The sequence below is a fragment of the Leptonychotes weddellii genome, chromosome 6 (genome assembly GCF_054177405.1).
Source record: "Leptonychotes weddellii isolate Sample4059 chromosome 6, ASM5417740v2, whole genome shotgun sequence".
NCBI classification, from domain to species: domain Eukaryota; kingdom Metazoa; phylum Chordata; class Mammalia; order Carnivora; family Phocidae; genus Leptonychotes; species Leptonychotes weddellii.
This window is the reverse complement of record NC_138374.1, coordinates 7,310,906-7,331,890: the sequence shown is the minus strand read 5'-3', so window position 1 is coordinate 7,331,890 and position 20,985 is coordinate 7,310,906. Positions and strand designations below refer to the sequence as shown.

Here is a 20,985-nt window from a genome sequence, read left to right as displayed (position 1 = left end):
GAAAGAAGATATTCTGATGGTGCATGAGCATTAGTCATTTGTCTTCAGGAAAATGCCAATCAAGACCACAACAAAATGCCAGGACCCACACACCAGTATAAATACAATTAAAAAGACACATATCAAATGTTGGCAAGGAGGCAAAGCAACAATACTGGTAGAGAAGTGTTAACGGGACAACCGATCTGGAAAGCTCTCTAGGGGAATTTACTAAAGATATAAATTTGCAGGCCCTGTGACACAGCAACTCTACCAAGGTGCAGATACCCAACAGAAACTCACTCACACATACACCAAGAGACTTATATGCAAGAATGATCCTAGAAGCACAATTTGTGATAGCCGAAAACTGAAAACCACCAAATGTCCATTAATATGAGAATGAATAAGTAAACTGTGGTACAGCCATGCCACAGAATACGATAAATCCCTGAAAATACACGAATCATTAACTATACACAATAACATGGAGAAATCTCATAAACATACTATTAAGTGACTACAATCAGACACAATGTATGATTCCATGAATATTAAGTTTAAAAACAGGCAAAAGTAATCTCTAATGGGGATTATCCTTGAGAGGGAACAGGGCTAGTGACTAACTGGGGTGAGAGGGAGGCCTCATGGTCTGGTCATCAATTTATGATCTAAATGTTAGTTAAAATAGTGCATTTACATTACATGTGAGTGGTGCATATGACAATCCAATGTGTTATGCTCTTAAGATTTCTAGACTTTTCTGTGTGTGTTATACTTTAATAATAATAGTAATAATAAAAAGACTTTGCTTCTCCTGACTACTACATCATACTAGTATCAACTAAGTCTATTTGTCCAATTCGGAAAGAGGAAAAGAGAATTATGCTAAGTGAAAAAACCCAGTCTCAAAAGTTATATACCATATGGTTTACTTCATCTAACATTCTTGAAAAAACAAAATTATAGAGATGAAGAGCAGCCTAGCAGTTGCCAGGAATTAGGGACTGTGGGAGGGGGTATGTGGCTAGAAAGGGATGTTACAAGGAAGCCCCACAGTGAAGAGATAGCCCTGTATCTCTCTGTGATGGTATTCCCATGAAATGGCAGATGTGGTACAAGCATGCAGGACTAATGCACATACACACACACACACGGATAATGGGTGGAATCTGAATATGCTCCGTAAATTTTGCTATTATACCACAGTTATGCGAAATGTCAGCACCAGGGGAGGCAGAGTGAAGGGTGCACGGGACCCATTTGTTTGCAACTTCCTGTGGATCTCTAATTATTTCAAAATAAAGGTTTTTTGTTTTTTTTTTAAGACCCCTTGAAAAAACTTTCTCACAACGTGTTCCAGGTTATTTAACGTATCTCATAAAATCACCAGTTGTACAGAAGTATCACAGACTTTGGGGAATTCTTATTTAAGCTTTTGCAACATCTCCCAAACACATCCTAAAAACCTACAAAGACCCTAAAAAGAAAGATGCTCAACCATGCTTCAACCTAGTGCCAGATGTGCAAGAATATTCCCCACAGCTGAGTCAGATATCGACAGCTGGAGAAAAAAAAAATGGAGATGACCAGAGGAGGGACAGAAAACCCTTCATCCCTCTTGCGTGCATCCATTTTGAAGTCCAGGGTCTGCAGCAATGAGAAAATTGAAAATTGGACACCATCTCCAAAGCTCAGATCTAGCTTTCTGAGGTGGCCAGGTGTTCACCTCTCCCCCCCGACCCCCATCAGCTTTCCACAACTGTTTGGATTGGAAACTCTCAGAAAACAACAGGAAGGAGGGACGATTGTCACACGGAAGGACAGTGTGGGGCAAAGACAAGAGCACTGACAACAGCATAGGAAGATAATTATAGTTCCCCCATGTATCCCATCAGAAAAGAGTATCTAAGAACTGCAGCCAGGGGAGAAATCAGCACCTCGGGGAAGCAAAAATATGTAGAAGATAAAGAGCCGCTTGAAACTGAAAACTGTATTGAGCGTTTGCATGCCTACCGGGTCAACATCTATAGATCTGAGAAAGGGCTGCAACTGCCCCCCAGTGGAGGAAATATGGCTGCATTTTGCCTCATTGAAAGAAGAGTAAAGAACAAATCACTGATATGCCATCTATGAAGGACAAAATTCCACAAAAAAAGAACATGAGATATATCACACGAAAGACTCCAAGCAATAATGTACCTTTAAAAGTGATTTCATGTAACAATGAGGAAAATATTTTTCCTAAAATTGTTCATCCTAATTATAGAAAAATTATTTAAAATAAGGCCAGGGACTCCTGGGGGGCTCAGTCAGTTAAGTATCTAACTCTTGATTTCAGCTTAGGGGTCATAGGATCTAGCCCCACGTCAGGCTCCACACTCAGCAGGGAGTCTGCTTGAGATTCTCCCCCTCTCCCTCTGCCCCTCCTCTCTCTCTCCCTCTCTCTAAAATAAATAAATAAATCTTTACAAGAAAAAAGGTCAAATATTAAAAAAACTACAAACCCAAAGGCAGAATTAAAACCTATGGAAAGATCCATTATTTTTAACCTGGGATCTTTGCCAATGAAGTAAAGAAAAATAAGTAAAAAGTATAAGAAATGGAAAGAAAAAAAAACAAAATTGCCATTATTTAGCATATATTATGATTTTGTACCCAAACCCAAGTAAATATATAAATAATTGTTTTTAATAAGAGTTTAGCAATGTTGCTGGATATAAATCAGCATAGAAAAAAAATCAACTGTCCTCCTGTATACTGGCAATAAAGAGTTAGAAAACTGAAATTAAAAGCATCACAAAATAGCAAATATCTAAGAATAAATCTAGTAAAGATGGGCAAGATCCATTTATTGGGAGATATTTAAAAAGATTTAACAAGTGAGGAGATATACCATGTTCATGGATTAGAAGACTTAATGTTGTAAATATGCTAATTCTCCCCCAAGTTGATTTATGGAATCTATGAAACGGTCATCAAAATTCCAAAAGTTTTCGGTAAGGTATTTGATGAACCTGACTGGGTGGTGTAAATATATGTGTGTGCATGCACACTTTTAAAGAACTAGGTCCTGCTCTATTGGATATCATGATGTGTTATAACACTATACTGGTTAAGAGAGTAAGGTATTTTGTGTATGGGTAGAAAAATGAATTAATGATAAAGAACAGCAAGACTGAAAACAAAGCCATACATATATGGACTCTGAATCCCCAAGAGACAAAGGTAGCACTGCAAAACAACAGGGAAACAAGGAAAAAATAAAATTGAATTCTAACTTCATATCATAAATAAACAAAATCCATTCCAGGTATTTGAAGACCTAACTGTGCAAAATAAAAAAGGAAAGAGAGCTTTAGAAGACAGTATAAAACATCTTTATGACTTTGGAGCAAGAGGGATTTCTTAAACAAGTCGCAAATAGTAGCAACCAAAAAGAAAAAGAAAAAGATATATTTGGCTACATTATAATTAGGAACTTCTGTTCATTACGACCCCACAGAAATAAAAAGGAAAAAACAGAGAACATATTTGCTACCAACATTATAAAATCAAAATTCAAACTCAGAATGGATAAATCTATAAGGAAGAAAATAGAATGGAAATGTCACCAGAAAAGATACTCAAATGACAAATCTATGAGAAGATGCTGAACCTCATTAATAATTAGGAAATGCAAATGAAATCACAGTGAGTCACCACTGTACACCCGCCAGATTGGCAAAATACTAAAGTCTGATCATACAAGGGTTATTCAGAACGCGAAGCCTGGAGCCTACACAATGCTGACAGGAAGTCAGAATGGCGTGCCCACCGCCCCCCCCCACCCCACGGACGGAAACAATTGAGCATTTGTTCAACAGTGAAGCTAAACGCAGCCATTCCACATCTAAATGTATACATACTTGGAGAAACTTAAGCCCATGGGCGTTAGGATGTATGCAGGAGTTTGTCATGGCAGCGTTTTTCATAAAATACAGAAACTGGAAATAAGTCAAACATCCATCAGCACTGAAATGGATAAAAAAATATTGTTGTATAGTCCCATGATGGAATCCTACCCAGTGATGAAAATGAAGGAACTAAACAAATACAGAATGTTAATAGAAAATTATAAGACATGTATGACTGAATATACACAGCATAATTCCATTTATATAAATTTCAAAATCAGGCCAAACTAGCTTATTTAGAGATACAAACATAAGTGGTAAAGCTATGAAGAAAATCTGTTAAAACTGGGGTAGAGTTCACCTCCAAAGTGGAAGGGATAAAGCTGTGATAGAGAAGATTGATAAGGCTCTACTTCTTGACTCCGGTGATGGTGACACAGGGATTGGCTTTATAAATATTTGCTAAAAAAACATATGTTATCATTATGTAATTTTCCTATGTCTGCTTTATTTCAAAACAACAGTAGGAAATATCCTACATGAAGCAGTAAGAGCGAAATATTTACGCAGAAAATCACATCAGTGATGTGCTAACAAATTTGTAAAGATTTCAGAATGCATATTGAAAGGACAAAAAAAAAAAAAGAACAAATAGTAACAGCAATTTTTGTTGTTGTTGTTAGTGGGGGGTACTATAAAAGAGACCAAAAAAATCCTTATAAAACTTAAACTACTCTTACCATATGATCCAGTAATTGTGCTCCCTGGTATTTGCCCAAATGAGTTGAAAACATGGCCACACAAAAACCTGCCCATGAATATTTATAGCAGCTTTATTCATAATTGCCAAAAGTTGGAAGCAACCAAGATGTCCTTACATGAATGAGTGGATAAACAAATGTATGCAATACAGCCAGACAATGGAATATTATTCAGTGATAAAAAGAAATGAGCTGTCGAGCCATGAAAAGGCATGGAGGAAATTTAAGTGCATATGACTAAGCGAAAGAAATGAGAAAGCTAAATGCTATATGATTCCAACCACATGAGATTGTGGAAAAGGCAAAACTCTGAAGATAGTAAAAAGATCAGTGGTTACCAGAGGATCAGGGAAGGGAAACAGAAATAAGTAGGCAGAGCACCGGGGATTTCTAGGGCAGTGAAACCATTCTGGATGGTACTGCATGTCATTATATAAATTTGTCATTACCATTCTGTAATGGTAGCTGCATGTCATTATATAAATTTGTCAAAACCCATAGAATGTACAACAAAAACCGTGAACTCTCCTGTAAACCATGGACTTCAGTTACGAAGAACATATCAAAATTCCCATCACTTGTAACAAAGGTATCACGGGAATGCAAGATGCTAATAATAAGGGAACCCTTGGGGCACCTGGGTGGCTCAGCCGGTTAAGCGTCTGCCTTCGGCTCAGGTCATGATCCCAGGGTCCTGGGATCGAGCCCCGCATCAGGCTCCCTGCTCAGTGGGGAGCCTGCTTCTCCCTCTCCCTCTGCCTGTCTCTCTGCCTACTTGTTCTCTCTCTCTCTGTCAGATAAATAAATAAAATCTTTAAAAAAATAATAATAATAATAATAAGGGAACCCAGAGGAGGAGCAGAGATACAGAGGAACTCTCTGTATTCTGCCTTTATTTTTTTCTAAATCAAAATCTAAAACGTCTCAGGCGCCTGGGTGGCTCAGTCGGTTAAGCGACTGCCTTCAGCTCAGGTCATGATCCTGGGGTCCCTGGATCGAGTCCCGCATCGGGCTCCCTGCTCGGCGGGGAGTCTGCTTCTCCCTCTGACCCTCCCCCCTCTCATGCTCTCTCTCTCTCATTCTCTCTTTCTCAAATAAATAAGTAAAATCTTTAAAAAAAAAAAAATCTAAAACGTCTCTAAAATAAATAAATTAGCTGATAAATTAACAAAACGTAAGTACATAAACTGCAAAAGGAAAATGTATCAACAGAGTGACGATGTCTTCAAAATAAACCTTATCAAAATGAAAAGAATAGAAAATCTGATAGATCAATAACCATAAAAGAAAGTAGATCTATCAAAGAACTTCTTCAGTGGAAAATGCCTAGTTCCAATGAATTTACAGTCTTGTTCTTTCGAGCTTTCAAGGAATAGATCATTCTGTGTTCCTGCACGGTAACAGGCCTTAAAAAAATGAGTCAAGTGCCCAAATGAATGACCGATACAAAGCTCCCACAATGGAACCTGTTGGTCGAGTCACTGTTGTAAGTGCTTTATTCAAGCTATCTTATTAAATACTTATCCCAATCTTACAGATATGTCCAATTATTACCCCCATTTTGTATTTGAGAAAATTGAGGCACAAAGAGATTAAATAACACGCTCAAGACCACACATCTAGTCAACTGTGGACTGGGCTTTGAGCTCAGTACGGTTCCAGAGTTCTTAACAACCCTACAGTGCAATGTATAAACAGAGGGTCCTGTCCTTCACATACAAGGAGCGCTCATAAAACAACACACACACAAGGAGAAAATGGGCAAAAGACTGTAAAAGTTGTCATAAACCTTTCGAGAGAGCAGTGATAACTCCATGCAATTCCTCCTCCAGGAAGCATGAACTCAAGGAGCAAGCGAGTGAGTGAAGACACAGACAGAAGGAGTGTAGAAATGTTCACAACCTGGGAAGAACTGTCAGTTACGACTCCATCATAAAATGGAAAACCACTTCACATCATGCCATAAGAGTATTTGATGACATAGGAACGTAACAGTAGCACTTTAAGTGAGAGTAGAAGGTTACAAAACAAGACTATTTCAGTTTTGTAGAAAGTGTGTCATCTACACACATACCTGTAATTTTGTTCCTGATGCATGTAAGTGCACACGTGCACGTGCACGCACACACACACACACACACACGGAGAGACAAGATTGGAGAGAGAGACTCCAAATGTTGACTGTGATTATCCCTGGAAGATAAGACTATGGATTTGTTGTATTCCCGTCTTTGTTTTTTTTTTAAGGATTTTATTTATTTATTTGAGAGAGAGAGACAGCATGAGCAGGGGGAGGGCAGAGGGAGAAGCAGACTCCCTGCTGAGCAGGGAGCCCGATGCGGGACTCAATCCCAGGACCCCAGGATCATGACCTGAACTGAAGGCAGATGCTTCACCGACTGAGCCACCCTGGCACCCCATCCCTTCTTTGTTTTTATACATCTTCCACATTTTCTACAAGGTGCATCCATTATTTTCATAGTCAAAATGTTTTGTAAGCCAGGAAAAAAATCTATTTTAGAACAGCTTCCACTATGAGTTAAGTTTCTAATTTTTTTTTTAAGTTTTAGGGTATGACATGGTGAATTCGGTTTTCTGCTAACGCCATCCTAGAGTCAGCAACATAGAAGTCAAGAAGAGGATCTCATCACAGAAGGGCTGAGAAGATGTAAAGAAGACAGGCAGACTGTCACAGGAACAAAGTCCCCAGAGCAATAAGAAGCATGTTTCTACTCTGTAAGAGGACTCCTGTGACCTTGGTCGACCAGATCCACACCTGGGGTAAGCTGGGTGACAGACATGAGCGGAGCCCTGGGTGCTCCCAAGCACATCAGAACTCTGGCTCCCGACCCCTTGTCTGGGACATATCTCTATGCTGGCACCTCCACTGTGGCCCAGGTTCCAAACGAAAGCTTCTACAGTCTGTGCCCACAAGGCATTAACAGAACTCAGTTTACACTCGCGGGTAGCAGTGAGCCTGGGACCCCTAATCGAACCCAGTGAAGGCCCTGCCACAAAACCACTGGAAGAACAAAATAAATCTCTCCCCATTGCAAAGGCAAGCCAGAAGATCCTCACAAGACACGTGTCAGAGACTGAAGAATAACTTTCTAGGCATGTTTGAGACACAGTGGAAAGTGGGGGAGCTAGACAGGTATGGAGGAGCCCTTGGAGTCCCATCTGCCCACATTCATCAGGCTTCCCAAGCAAGGTGGGTCCCAATTCTGGCCCCTCGCCTCCCCTCTCACTTCCAAAGGGTCTGAAATACCCCTGGAGGAGATGTGACCGTGTATCATAGCATCTGCCAGGTCAGCCAGGACTCACTCCCATGCCCTCAGCCGCTGTGCCAGATGTCTGGGGGAGACCAGAGCTGAGCCCCCGAGAGGCACCTGGCCATGCAAAACCGGGGAAAGGATCACAACAAGGGTTTGGATGAAAACCCAAACTGTCTCTGCTACAGCGAAAAACTCTCCAGTGTCACACACACACACACACACACACACACACACACTAAGTGGGTCAATCCCCAAGCATACCTGGCTGAGGCCTCAAATCTCACCCAGCCCAGGCACGAGGGAGCTCCGGTTCACCAACATGCATCGCTTTGGGAAAACAATTCTACTTCCATGATGGTGGGAAATCACGTTCCTTTCCTACTGATCCAAGAGCATTTCCTGTGGAAGCGAGCCCTGCTGTTCTGGGTCATGAAGAAGCCACTTGAACATACATGAAATACCTGCTCTAGAGCCCAGAACACTAGCTGCAGCACAGGGCAGGTGCTCAATAAACAAGTTTGCCATTCTTGTTGAGTGCTACTCCAAGGCTGGGTGTATCCTGAGGACAATCAGGGGAGACCAAGCTCTTGAATACTCATATCCTCCCAGAGGAGAAGAGCTGCCCATAGGAATCACTAGGATGTGAGACAGGAAGGGACTGAGACCCTGAGGAGGAGGCGTAGGAAAATGAAAGAGAGGTGATCAGGGCAGTCTTCCCGGAGACAGCATTTGCAGAAAAGTGAAGTTCTCGGCAGGGGTTGACAAGCCTCAGCCCCTGGGATAGCCAGACCCAGGCCACCACCTGCGTCTGTATGGCCCAAGAGGTAAGAATAGTTTTGTACTTTTGTAATGGTTACATTTTAAATGGTTATTTAAGTAATGACATAATATCCTCAATTTTGCTTCTTGGCCAATAAACCATATTTTTACGATCTGATCCTTTAAAAATGCCTGCCAAGTCCTCTCACTGAGGCACAAAAAAAACCCAGATGGCAAATAAAAGCCATCGCTAATGTTCACTGAGAGCTTGCTGTGGGCTGTGTGTGCTGTACCCTTCGGACACTATTGAAACTTCAAAATAATCCTCTAAAGGGATCTCTTCCCCACTCTTGCAGAGGAGGAAACTGAGTCACGGAGAACTGAGGAACTTGTCCAGAGTTGCACAGGCAGTGAGAGGAGAACCTGATCCAAAGCTGTCCTCTCAATCACCAACTGAGATGCCTGTCCAGTTCCCTTTGGAGAAAACACATAAGCCATGTGTTTCAGCACAGGACATGGTGTGAGAAAAGCCCGTCTGCCTTGGGGGAAAAGGAGGCAGGGGCCAGAAATGAGAAGCCAATAGAAACAAGCAAATTCTCTCAAGCCCTCAGCTCAGAACGGGCACCTTGGCACTCCACCTTACTCCAGCGGACGCAGCGAGGCATGGGCCGGCCCAAAGTCAAGGGCGCTCTCACCTTTTTTTTTTTTTTTTTAAAGATTTTTTATGTATTTGACACAGAGAGAGAGGGGGAGAGCCGGAGAGAGCAAGCACAAGCAGGGGGAGCAGCAAGCAGGGGAGAAGCAGGCGTCCCACTGAGCAAGGAGCCCGATGTGGGGCTCGATCCCAGGCGCTCTCACCTTTTATGAAGGGAACTGAAAAGTCACACGGCAAAGGGCTGGACCCAAGGAGAGGTGAAGAACTAGAGCAATAATTCAACCAGCTGCGCCAATTATTTTAGGACAATATCCAAGATGCATTTTGGACACTTGCCCGAGTGGACGCTGCTCCTCAGCCCATGTACGTGTTCTCTCCGAGAGTCGCATCTGAGGCAAACTCGCGATGTCATCGCTCACATAAGGGGGGAGGGGTTAACATCTGTACCACCCACCACCTTGAAAATGAAGCGGGTCACATCTCCATCTGCCACCTTGCACATGATGTAGGTGGCATCTGTTTAACCCACCACCTGACCCCTTCATTCTGCCACCTCTCCAGCAAGGCCCCCCAGGGAGACCTGAGCAGAGACAGAGAGGAGGCTGAGCACAGGGTCCTGAGAGTGCCCGGCTAGCTCTGTGAGGCCCCGTTCCACCCCACACCGTCCCCCAGGCGCCCCTGCCTGACCCCAGGCCAGCGTTCCTAACCTCTGTGTTCCCTGCCTCCACGACCACAGTCCTCTCTCTCTTCCATATTGCATATCACGGCCCCCCACAGCATCTCTCCCTCCCGCGTCATGCCCGATTCCTTAATCTTGTTTTAACAGAAGAGCAAGGTAAAGAAGTTTCATAGACCAGAGTCACTCGTCACGCACTCAATGAATCAGAGCCACAGTGACTGCTCGAGAGACCAGGGACCCCAACCCATCAGACAGAGCTCTGATGCCAAGGCCAGGGGAGCGACTCTGCGTGGGCTAGCGTGTGCGTGTGCATGCGTGTGTGTGTGTGTATGTGTGTAAAGAAATAGGCCCTGAAAACTCTTTTTGAAAATGCCTTCCCGGGCGCCTGGGTGGCTCAGTCGTTAAGCGCCTGCCTTCGGCTCAGGTCATGATCCCAGGGTCCTGGGATCGAGTCCCACATCGTGCTCCCTGCTCGGCGGGAGGCCTGCTTCTCCCCCTCCCACTCCCCCTGCTTGTGTTCCTGCTCTCGCTCTCTCTCTCTCTCTGTCAAATAAGTAAATAAAATCTTTAAAAAAAAAAGAAAATGCCTTCCCAAATCTTAATAATTTCCAATTCTGGTAATGAATAACTAAAATAATTTGAACCAACCCTTGTGCTGAAGCTAAAAAAAAAAGACCTAGACAAAATATTTTTTAAATGTTTAAAGCACTTAAAAATTAACAAGATAGTAAGGGACTCTGAGGCCCAAGTAGGATGGGAGCAAGAGCCCAGAAAGCGGAGGCCAGCACTGGGAGCTGCCTTGCCCTGGGGCATCTGAGATCCTGAAGGAACAGCTGGTGTTCAGATCAGCCTGCTGGGACAAGGGAACGGAAGTCATGCCCAAGGCCCACCCCAGGTGGGAGTCTTATTACCACCCATCTCGCTGAGACCCCAAAGGTCACCAGGGTTCATCAGGGTGAATAAGCAGAGGCACAGCCCCGCATCACACGTGTCCTCAATAACCCCTCTTCCCCGCCCAAAACGCTGGGTCCTCCCGATGGCCATGGGTACCCTACAGAAATGCCGCATTAAGATGGAATAGAATGCTCATTTGTGAAGTGATTGCAGAAGGTCCCTGCTGCTGAATTTCTGTTTTTATTTAAGGATGCACCGTTAGTCATACCTATGATGGCTTTGGTGGCGCGTTTCTGCCTAAGGGAACACGCCATTCCCTCTCTGACAATCGACACTGTGACACGGTGTCCAGGCTCACACAGCAGCTGACCACGGACCCTGCCTCCGTAAATGCAAATTTGTGAAACGCTGTGTTTATTTAAGCCGCTATACTGCTGAGCAGGAAGCCTAGAGCCAGAAAAGCTTGGGTTCAAATCCCTGTTTTGCCACTTAGAGGCTCCATAGCCACAGGCAAACGGCACGTACTACCAAGTCTCGTCTTCCTTAGCCATACAATATGGATAATGGGGACGATGACACCACAGACAGGCATGGGGAGATACCAAACGGGAGGCCCAGGGCCCAGCCTTCAGCTATGGAGAGCTGAGGCACTTAGGAAACTATTAGCATTAGCCGAAGTGTGATCCCGGATACCCAAGCTTATGATAGACACAATAATTGTAATGCTGGTAGCCAGTCATAGTAAGAGCTATTGCAAATGGGCTAGAGTTGGCCCAGGAGTCTAGAAGTAATGGCTTCGACCATCCTAAGGTAAGTAATTAAAAGACTAATATTTTTACAAGGGAGTAAGACCCCAAGACTAGCATCACGGGGCTTGTAAATAGAAGACTTGCTCTCTGACTCCAGAGGCCGCCGGGGTCTGGTTGGGAGATAAGAAATGCACACGCAATGTACATGGGCAGTTGGGAGGCCCCACAAGAAAGGAAATGAGATCCTAGTGGGGTTGGAGGCGGGGAAGCGGAAGGGGCCGGGAAGGCAACCCAGGGCTCCGGGAGATTCAGAAATGACTTCAGTTGAGCCAATGGGGAAAAGGTGGCTGTGGATTACTGTGCACTGTGGGGGAGAGGGCAGCTCGGAAAGTTTGCACCCCCAAACGATAAAGGCAAAGGAGAGGCCGGAGAGGCCAGCGGCCGCCCCAGGCAGCCCCAGGGGGATCTGCAGCTGGTATCTGCTCCAGGGGCCTCCACCCTCCCTGGGCCGGCGAGGGAACCAGCAGGAGGGTCTCTGCAGAGCCTCACTTACCCTTGCTGACATCACCACGGGCCACGGGAACGCTGTGATCACCGCTGGCAGCCTTCTCAGAGCTCTTAGTCCTCACGCCTTTTCTGTTGCTATTTTTACCTAAAAAGAAGGACAGAGAGGAATGCCTTTACTTCCACATATGCCAGAGCCCTCCCAGGACGGTGAAGCTCCACTATCTTCTGCAAAGCAATGTCTGCCCCCTCTGTGTCCCCTGTCCCCGGTTGATGGCACCCTGGACTCTGAGGTGCTTGCCAGAGGTTATAGGAGATGCAGCTTCTGATTGTGAACACCCAGGGAAATAAACACTCCTTCAGAGAGGGAGATAAACCTAAGAGACTCTTCACCGTAGGAAACAAACTGAGGGTCGAGGAAGGGGACGTGGCGGGGGGAGGGGGTAACTGGGTGATGGGCATTAAGGACGGCACGTGATGTAATGAGCACTGGGTGTTATATGCAACTGATGAATTACTGAACTCTACCTCTGAAACTAGTAATACACAATATATGTTAATTAATTGAAATGAAGTAAAATTAAAATAAATTTTAAGAAAGAAAGAAAGAAATACTCTTAATAAAGACAATGTATACTTGTCGGTCGTCACTATTCTAAGACTGCAAGAATACCTTGTGGTAGTACTTTGACCGCTCTGGGGCCCAGAGTGACACCACACCTAACTGATAACACGGAGCTGGAACTCCAGACTTCTGACCCCAGAGCTAGCGTTTCCCACCATGCTGGGCTCCTCCTTCCAATTCTCTCCAAAGGCCCTGGCTGGGTACCTGGGGGTGGGAGGCGGGGGTGATGCTCCCACCAATAGCAGAGATCCTTTCCAGGGCCTAGGAAGGCTACCTGCTCATGCCCCTGGCCCCTTCAGCTTCCTCTCACACTGAGCTCCCTCTCTCTACTCCTGAAACACCAGCCTCTTTGCAGCCTTCAGCTCATGTGCTGTTCCCTCCTCCTGGAGCACCCTTCCATTCATCTCTGTCTAATTGACTCCTGCTAATTTTGCAAATCTCAGCTCTGGCATCTCCTCTTTTGGCTCTCCTGAACTCCCCACCTAAATCAATGCCTCCTTTGGTGGACTCTGATAGCACCTGTCTTAGGTCGAGTTGCCTTTAAGCAGAGCTTGATGTAGAGGTTCAGCTGGACATGATACACTGGGGAGGGTTCTAAAGGGAAAGGGGAGGGAGCAGGATGGGGCAGAGGAAGGAGCTAAGTAAGGCTGTCCTCCCCCTCAGCCAGAGGCTGACTCAGCCTGATCCCACGGGGAGCTCTGCAGTGGGAACCACACACAGCATTGTCCCCACCTTGAGACCAGAAGCCACCTTTTCTACTGCTGGTTAGCCTCTGCCTACAGATGGACCAACTGGGGCATGAGAACCAGGCTTCCAGGGGCAATGCTCCAGGGAAAGGATGGGCTATGAGCCATCACAGTCAAGACCCCAGCGGCTGGGATAGGGGTGCACCTGCAGGAAAAGGGCTCCTACTGCAGGTGCACCCACCTGTGCTGAGCAGCACGTAACATAGGCCGGTCTGTTCGTGAGGGCCGGCACTGTGTCTGGTTTTGCTTACTGCTCTGTCTCTGGAGTCTGGTGCAGAATGAGCTGTGATGAATGAGTGAATGGACATACTAATGAGTCACTGAATGACAAACAGACAAAAATAAGAGGAGGGGCAGGAGAAGGATACTTAGCTTGGACTTTAAAGAGCAAGTCGAAATACCAAAAACATTTAGTAGACTGTGTGCCAATTAATGAATCATTTCAGTCTGTTCTACGGTCTTCCCCCCCTCCCCGCCCAAAAAAAAGATACTTATCAAGAAAACCTTTAATCTTCAAAAAATTCAAAGCCACGTGGGGTCCAGCCAAGAGTAATGCTCTCTCCATCAACTTCTGGGGCGATGCCTGCTGGGAGTATCATTCAGTTTTCATGTCAGTGTCCCCCTCAGGTCCAGAAAGTCAAAACATCAGAATGTTCAGAAAGGCCAGAGGAAGAGAGCTGACCCAGAGGACCCAGGAGCACCTGACATCAGCCTGGTGTCACCTCAGCATCAGTCCCACTTCTGTGGGTCAGAATGCCATGGCCAGTGATCTCCAAAGATGGCCCCTTCTGAAGGGGCCTGACTAGGGGTCTGCAAAGACCTTGATTGGTCAGAAAAACTGGTGACATCACTTTTAAGAGTGTGGAGTCTGATTTGGCAGAAAGATAAGATGTTAAGGGGGAATAAAGTTTTACAAAACATGTAAGGAAAAAGCCAAAGTTCTGGAAAAGAATGTTCTATCCCAACCCTCCCCAGAAGTTGGCCATTGGTTGCAAGCCTTCTGTCTCCCAGGGCAACCTCTCTGGGGCCTCCATGACAACACAGGAGAAGAGTCAAAGAGCATGGCCTGGTGACACCCTCAGCCTCACCCCCCTGTGTGCCGGATCCACACCCGTGACGCATACGCCCCCACGCAGCTCTGGGCAGCCGACAAAGGCCCAGATGCAGATGCGGGGCAGATGTCAAAGCTCTGAGAGTCTGACTCCCCAGGGGACCGGCATGTGGGCAACAGAATCCCCCGAGGGGGTGGCAAAGGAGCAGAGACCACAGGCGGGGCCCTTCCACCTCCTCCAGGGGGCGCCCTTCCAGCTCATCGCGGGGGGGCGGGGGGGGGCCGGATCTGGTCCCAGCCACAGCAAGGACCACGGGCGTGCCTTCGGGTGACCCACGTCACCTCCCGAGGAGCCATTCCCTCATCAACAAGACAAGCACCTGCTCCCGTGGAAGCTATGGGGAGGAAACAAACAATACATGTCAAGCGCCTCGGGCCGCGTCGGGCCTGCAGCAACCACCCAACAGAAGACAGAGGCTGTCCTTCCATCCCGGATTCGTCATCAAGCCCCCAAGTGGCACAAAGTGCCATCCCAGCTGCTGAAGAATCACGGCTCACCCGCGGGGCCTGATTCACAGTCTGCAAGGCGGCACCTTCACGGGGATGACGACACTGGACCTCGGCAAGTTCCCACTGAGGGCAGGAAGCTTGCAATGAACGTGACTTTACAGACAGGGACACAGGGGTACAGAGGGGGGAAGAGACCCACCCAAGGGTCGGCCACAGAGCCAGGAGGCGGCAGAGCGGAGAGCGGACTCCAGGGCGAGGCCCTGCCCGGGCCTGTCCTCTCTCTCGCTGCAAGAAAGGCAGCTCACGGTCGGCAGGGATGAAAGACAAGCGTTCAGTGCAAGAAGTGTGCAGAGAAAGAAATCAACAACTCCATCTGGGCCGCGTGACAAAACCAAATTCCTTAAAAGTAGCAAGCGAGGTGCCGATGCGGGCCACATGTTCTATTCTGGGCGATGGTGATAAACATCATGCTTCTGGGTTGACAGGAAACTATTTTTTCCCCTCTCTGTACAAGGAGCTTACAGTAGCAACCCCACCCCCCCCGAAACCAAAAAAATTCTTTGCTGCATATTTGCATTTTCCCCAGGAAATTCCAGCCCCACAGCATCTGCTCTCTCTCTCTCTCTCTCTCTCTCTCTGCTGAGGGAGTCAGCCCAGGGCCCTAGGCTCCCCTCCTGCCTCGTGCTAAGGAACCCACAGGACAGGAAAGGCCTCGCCCGAGGGGCGCTGCCCAGGAGTGCCGGGTCTCCCAGGCCAGCAATCACAGCTTTCTAAAGCACTGCAACACAGGCAGGTCTGCAGAGAACCCTCTGGAGCGAGGGCCAGCAGGACTGCGCAGGTGTGGTTGGAAACGCGTGCTCCGTGTGGCTGTTAGCAGGCCAAGGGCCCTGACGCAGGGCGGTATCCAGTTCTGAGAAAGGCAGGCTACCGGTGGAAACAGCAACTGGGGGAGCGGGTAGATCCTGAAAGGCAGGCTGAGTGGTTGAACGAGACGCTTACCTCCGTTCATCGGTGACCTTGAAGGTCTGGGGTGGAGATGGGGGCACGAGGGCAGTGTTCTCAGTACTTTTTGACCAGGGCCAGGCCAAAATCAACCCATCAACCAATCAGTCTAAAGCTTTCCCCTCCCCGCCTGGCTGTGTCTTCCCTGGGAAACTAGGTGGCCATCCTCTGTTCTTCTGGGCCAGCCTTTTGTGTAGACTTGGGTCTCCCTCAGGGCCCGAGGGAGATGCTCTATGCAGCAGCGGACACCTTCCTGACTTGCAACCAAATAAGAAGCCCTTTGCTTTTCTAGAGCCAGCCAGCACAGTTAAGAGCAGCAGGTGCAGACTCAGGGGGCGCTGGGTAGGGCACCGGGCGCACTGGCCTGTCTCAGTCTGGCTTCCATCTGGAAAGAGCCCGAGATGCAGCCTTCCTTAGGTGCAGACGTGCATCTGGGAAGGGACTTCATGAAGTTCAAGTAAAGAAGTGGAAGGAGAAAGACCTGGAGAAGGAAACTCCAGTAACTCAGGCTGTGTGCAGAGCAGGACCCATGAGGACTCAACCAGGCTGGGGACTCTTGGGAAGAGGGTAGAAGGTGCCCCCGAACCATGTCCCAGCACGGGAGGCTGGAAGTTGACCCGTCATACCTCTGGAAGCATGGCTTTATCATCCTTGCCGTGTCATGGTGAGGAAGCCGAGGCTTGGAGAAGTCACCCATGCCTGTGAGCGGCAGAGCCAGATTCTGGTCCCAGCTCTCTCTGAACCCTGAACAAACTGCCAAACAACCACACGTGGTTTGCATGATCGAGCATTCCATAAAAATCTGGGACAGTGGAGTCTTAAATTAACACTCTGGAGGTGTTTTGTGCCCCTCCAACCATTCTATGATGCCTGGATGAGTAGCCAACTGGATGCCAGCCGGTTACGGACACCAGCCCTTCCCCCTGGCCAAGATACCCTAATTTCATGGGTCTTGTGATTGAAGAGTGGCAGCATGGTGGCAGGGACCTCAAAAGGCCACAGAGGGCAGAGCCATTGCTGGAGATGCCAAGCCTGAGTACTCAGGCTCCCTGGCCCCATTATGGATATTGAAAGAGAGCCTCACCTCCACACTCCCACCTCCAGGGGCCCTGGCTACCCTTGGCCCGGCACTGAAGGCACCATCTGCCATGAGATCTGCCAGCCATGGACACCTGAGGCCCATGGAAAACATGATGGCCAGTTTTAAGAACCACAGCCTCCAGTCCAGCTTCCCCTAACACGGGAGTGTCTTCATGATCCATGCACAAATCCTGGCTTCTGGAACCATGGGCACAGGCTAGGGACTCACCAGCATGAATAGCTGACTTTGGAAAGCATCTTGGAAAGAGAGGTGGTGTCTTAGAAAGCTGCTTGCTGATGCACATCATCAAGCAACCCTTTTTTTTAAGATCTTATTTATTTATTTGAAAGAGAGAGAGAGCATGTGCACGAGCAGGGAAAGGGGCAGAAGGAGAAGCCAACTCCCCGCTGAGCAGGGAGCCCGATGTGGGGCTCTATCCCAGGACCCCAGGATCATGACCTGAGCCGAAGGCAGTCACTTAACCGACTGAGCCACCCAGGTGCCCCTCAAGCAACCTTTTTTTATTAAATGTCCTTTCCCTCAGGATTCTGTAGGGAGTTTATCTGGACAAACACTTCGGATTTAACTCTTCAAGTGAGCGTATAATATCCTGATGTAAATAGTTCTTGCTATTTGTTCACGTGTGATGATAGCACTGTGACTGCTTTTAAAATACATATGAAATCTTGACAAAAACATTCTCCTGATCCTCAGGCTCCAGCTTGGCCCAAGAGAAGACGTTTCCATCCAAAGGCCAAACACAGCAAGACACTCTGAAGAGTGACCAGGCAAAGCTCAAAAGTGAGGCCCTTTCCAGCAACTGGCCTGCAGCACACAACAGAAGGGCTTTGTTTACGACCACATATGCTCAAATAACAAGTCTTTGGTTACTTCCCCCAGTGGCTGGGGTACAACACACTACAAAACGCAAACTCGCTCATTCCGGGCACAGACATCCAAACAAACGTGGCTCGCCGCCCACTCTGCAAATTCCACGGGCTCAGGACTATGCACCAGGCCTGAGGGTGTAATGCGGGCGTGCCCATACTCAAAACAGTGGCGCATTCTTGCCAATCCTGGAAGAAAGCACCAAATAAACAAACAAGCAGGAACCCAAAAGTAACCCAAGGCCCAATGGGGGCAGGGGGCGGGGAGAAAAAAAAAATCTTCAGATCACCTATTTAGAGTCTTGTTTATTAGCCTGTTTGTTTCTTACTACCACTTGGGAGGGAAAGGGTAAATGACTTATATTAACCATGGTTTACTCTCTGTTCCATTTTATTCTCTACCAAAAGCATGGCCACAAACCAAGCTCGTCAATTTGGAGATGACATACAAGGTAAGTACACCCCAAATCCACCCACATGCCAAAAATGTGCTCCCTATCTTATTCTTCATGCTGGGATAATGGAAAGCAGGGACCTGGGCCTCAGTGTCTGGGTCCCAAAGCAGTCCAACTGCAAAGACCTAGAAACTATTGAATTTGGCTGGCAACAGCTGAATAAATGGAAGTAGAAAGAAGCAGGTAGTCAGGTCTCTACAAGAAAGAACACTCTAGCAATCAGTACTGCTCATCCAATGAACATGGTGGGAGGAGCCCATCGGTGGAAGTGTGTGAGCAGAGACTGGGTAGCCCAGGGTTAGAATCCTACAGTGAACAAGAATTTGCATGTAATGACCACGTGGTTTCCTCCAAGTTCTGAAATTCTGGGATTAACTGATGTTCACAATGAGGACCTCAGAAACTGTCCGATAGTGAGTCCCACACAACCTCAAAAAAAGAGGTCCTCAGGGGTGCCTGGATGGCTCAGTTGGTTAAGCATCTCCCTTCGGTTCAGGTCCTGGGATCGAGACCCACGTCAGGCTCCCTGCTCAGCGGGGAACATGCTTCTCCCTCTCCCTCTGCCCCCCACTCGTGCTTGTTCTCTCTCTCTAGTGCTTGCTCTCTCGCAAATAAAAATAATAAATAAATAAATAAATAAGAGGTCCTCAGTTCTGTATCCTGATGCGAAGAGTGATTCCAGGAATCTGTACATGTGATAAAACTGCAGAGAACACACACACACAAACACACACACCCCCAGACACACGTGCACATAAAAACTGCTGAAATGTTTAGTATGTAATCTAGTTAATAGTACTGTACCAATGTCAATTTCCTGTTTTGAGACTGTACAGAGCAGCAATCCTCAACCCACTGGGGACATCTGCATCTGACAATATCTAGAGCCATTTTTGGTTGTCACATCTAAGAGGAGGGTGCTACTGGAGGCCAGGGGGTTAAGACCAGGAAGGCTGCTAAACATCCTGCAATGCACAGGACAGCCCCTCCATCCCACCCCCACAGCATACACAACTGGCACAAAATGTCCATACTGCCAAGGTAGAGAAATCCTGTACTATAGTTCTAGAAAGCGTTATCACTGGGGTACACAGGACCTCACTGTACTATGTTTGCAATTGCCTCTGAGTCTATAATTGTTTCAAAATAAAAGAATTTAAAAATTCTTTAAAAGATCCCACTCTGTTGAGCATATCAGAGCTCCACTTCTCCAGGAACCTGTCAGCCCCTCATGGAAAAATGCAATGGTCCCAATTAACAAAAGGATTCAGCTGCCCAAGGCACCTCCAGGAGAATGTCAACATGGGCCATCCACTGCACATTTCTGTGGTGGCATTAAGGAAGAGCCACAGGTCAGGGATAAATTCACACTAAGATCAAGTCCCCAGTGTCCTAGGTTCCTTAAGCAAACCTTCCTCTGGGATTAAGACAAGACTCCTTCCAGAGTCTGTCACACAGAATATTTGCCTTCCATCTTCCCTTGAGCCAGACCTTGATGCAAGACAAGAGCTATCTGAAAAAGATGTTATAGTCTATAAAGACAAAGCAATTAATTGACCTTTAAATTAGTTATATACACATTTACCTTCTTATCCATCTCTAAATCCAACCCCTCACTCCCAGGTTAGTCCTGCAGAGCCTAATGCGTAGCATGCATCATCCACCCCGTGGAGCCAGGTCCGGAAGCCCACACTACACACCCCAGACTGCTGTACAAGGTTGTTTCCTCCATCGATGTCTCCCCACGACCTGATGACCAGCTGCATGTGAGACAGTCCGATGCAGGAATGAATTTTCTCAGCACAGTGTCACTGAATACAACTACCACTGACTCCCCTGATCGAGTCATTCTTAAACCAGTCTCCTCCACTTAAGAGTCCAGGGTGGAACACACAAAAATAGACTCAAAATGGATGAAAGACCTAAATGTGAGACATGCGACCTAAATGTGAGACAGGAGTCCATCAAAATCCTAGAGGAGAACACAGGCAGCAACCTCTTTGACCTCAGCCACAGCAATTTTTAAAGAATTTTTAAATTCTTCTTCCTAGAAACCACCAAAGGCAAGGGAAGCAAGGGCAAAAATGAACTATTGGGACTTCATCAAGATAAAAAGCTTTTGCACAGCAAAGGAAACAGTCAACAAAACCAAAAGACAACCGACAGAATGGGAGAAGATATTTGCAAACGACATATCAGATAAAGGGCTAGTATCCAAAATCTCTAAAGAACTTATCAAACTGAACACCCAAAGAACAAATAATCCAGTCAAGATATGGGCAGAAGACGGGTGCATGGGTGGCTCAGTTGGTTAAGCGACTGCCTTCAGCTCAGGTCACTATCCTGGAGTCCCTGGATTGAGTCCCCGCATCGGCCTCCCTGCTCGGCAGGGAGTCTGCTTCTCCCTCTGACCCTACCCCCTCTCATGTGCTCTCTCTCTCATTCTCTCGCTCTCAAATAAATAAATAAAATCTTTT

The 20,985-nt window shown here is 46.8% G+C and overlaps 1 protein-coding gene across 1 annotated transcript in view; it reads right to left on the bottom strand.

Annotated features, from left to right (window-relative positions):
• Positions 1-13,058, bottom strand: part of CPXM2 (carboxypeptidase X, M14 family member 2) — a 119,824-nt gene extending 106,766 nt beyond the window's left edge. Inside the window, exons 1-2 of the mRNA XM_031029393.2 lie at positions 13,051-13,058; positions 12,201-12,325 (exon numbers count right to left, since the gene is read on the bottom strand). Of these exons, the coding sequence (XP_030885253.2) occupies positions 12,201-12,325; positions 13,051-13,058 (133 nt within the window). The remainder of the gene's footprint in view (positions 1-12,200; positions 12,326-13,050) is intronic.
• Between the last annotated feature and the right edge of the window lie 7,927 nt (positions 13,059-20,985).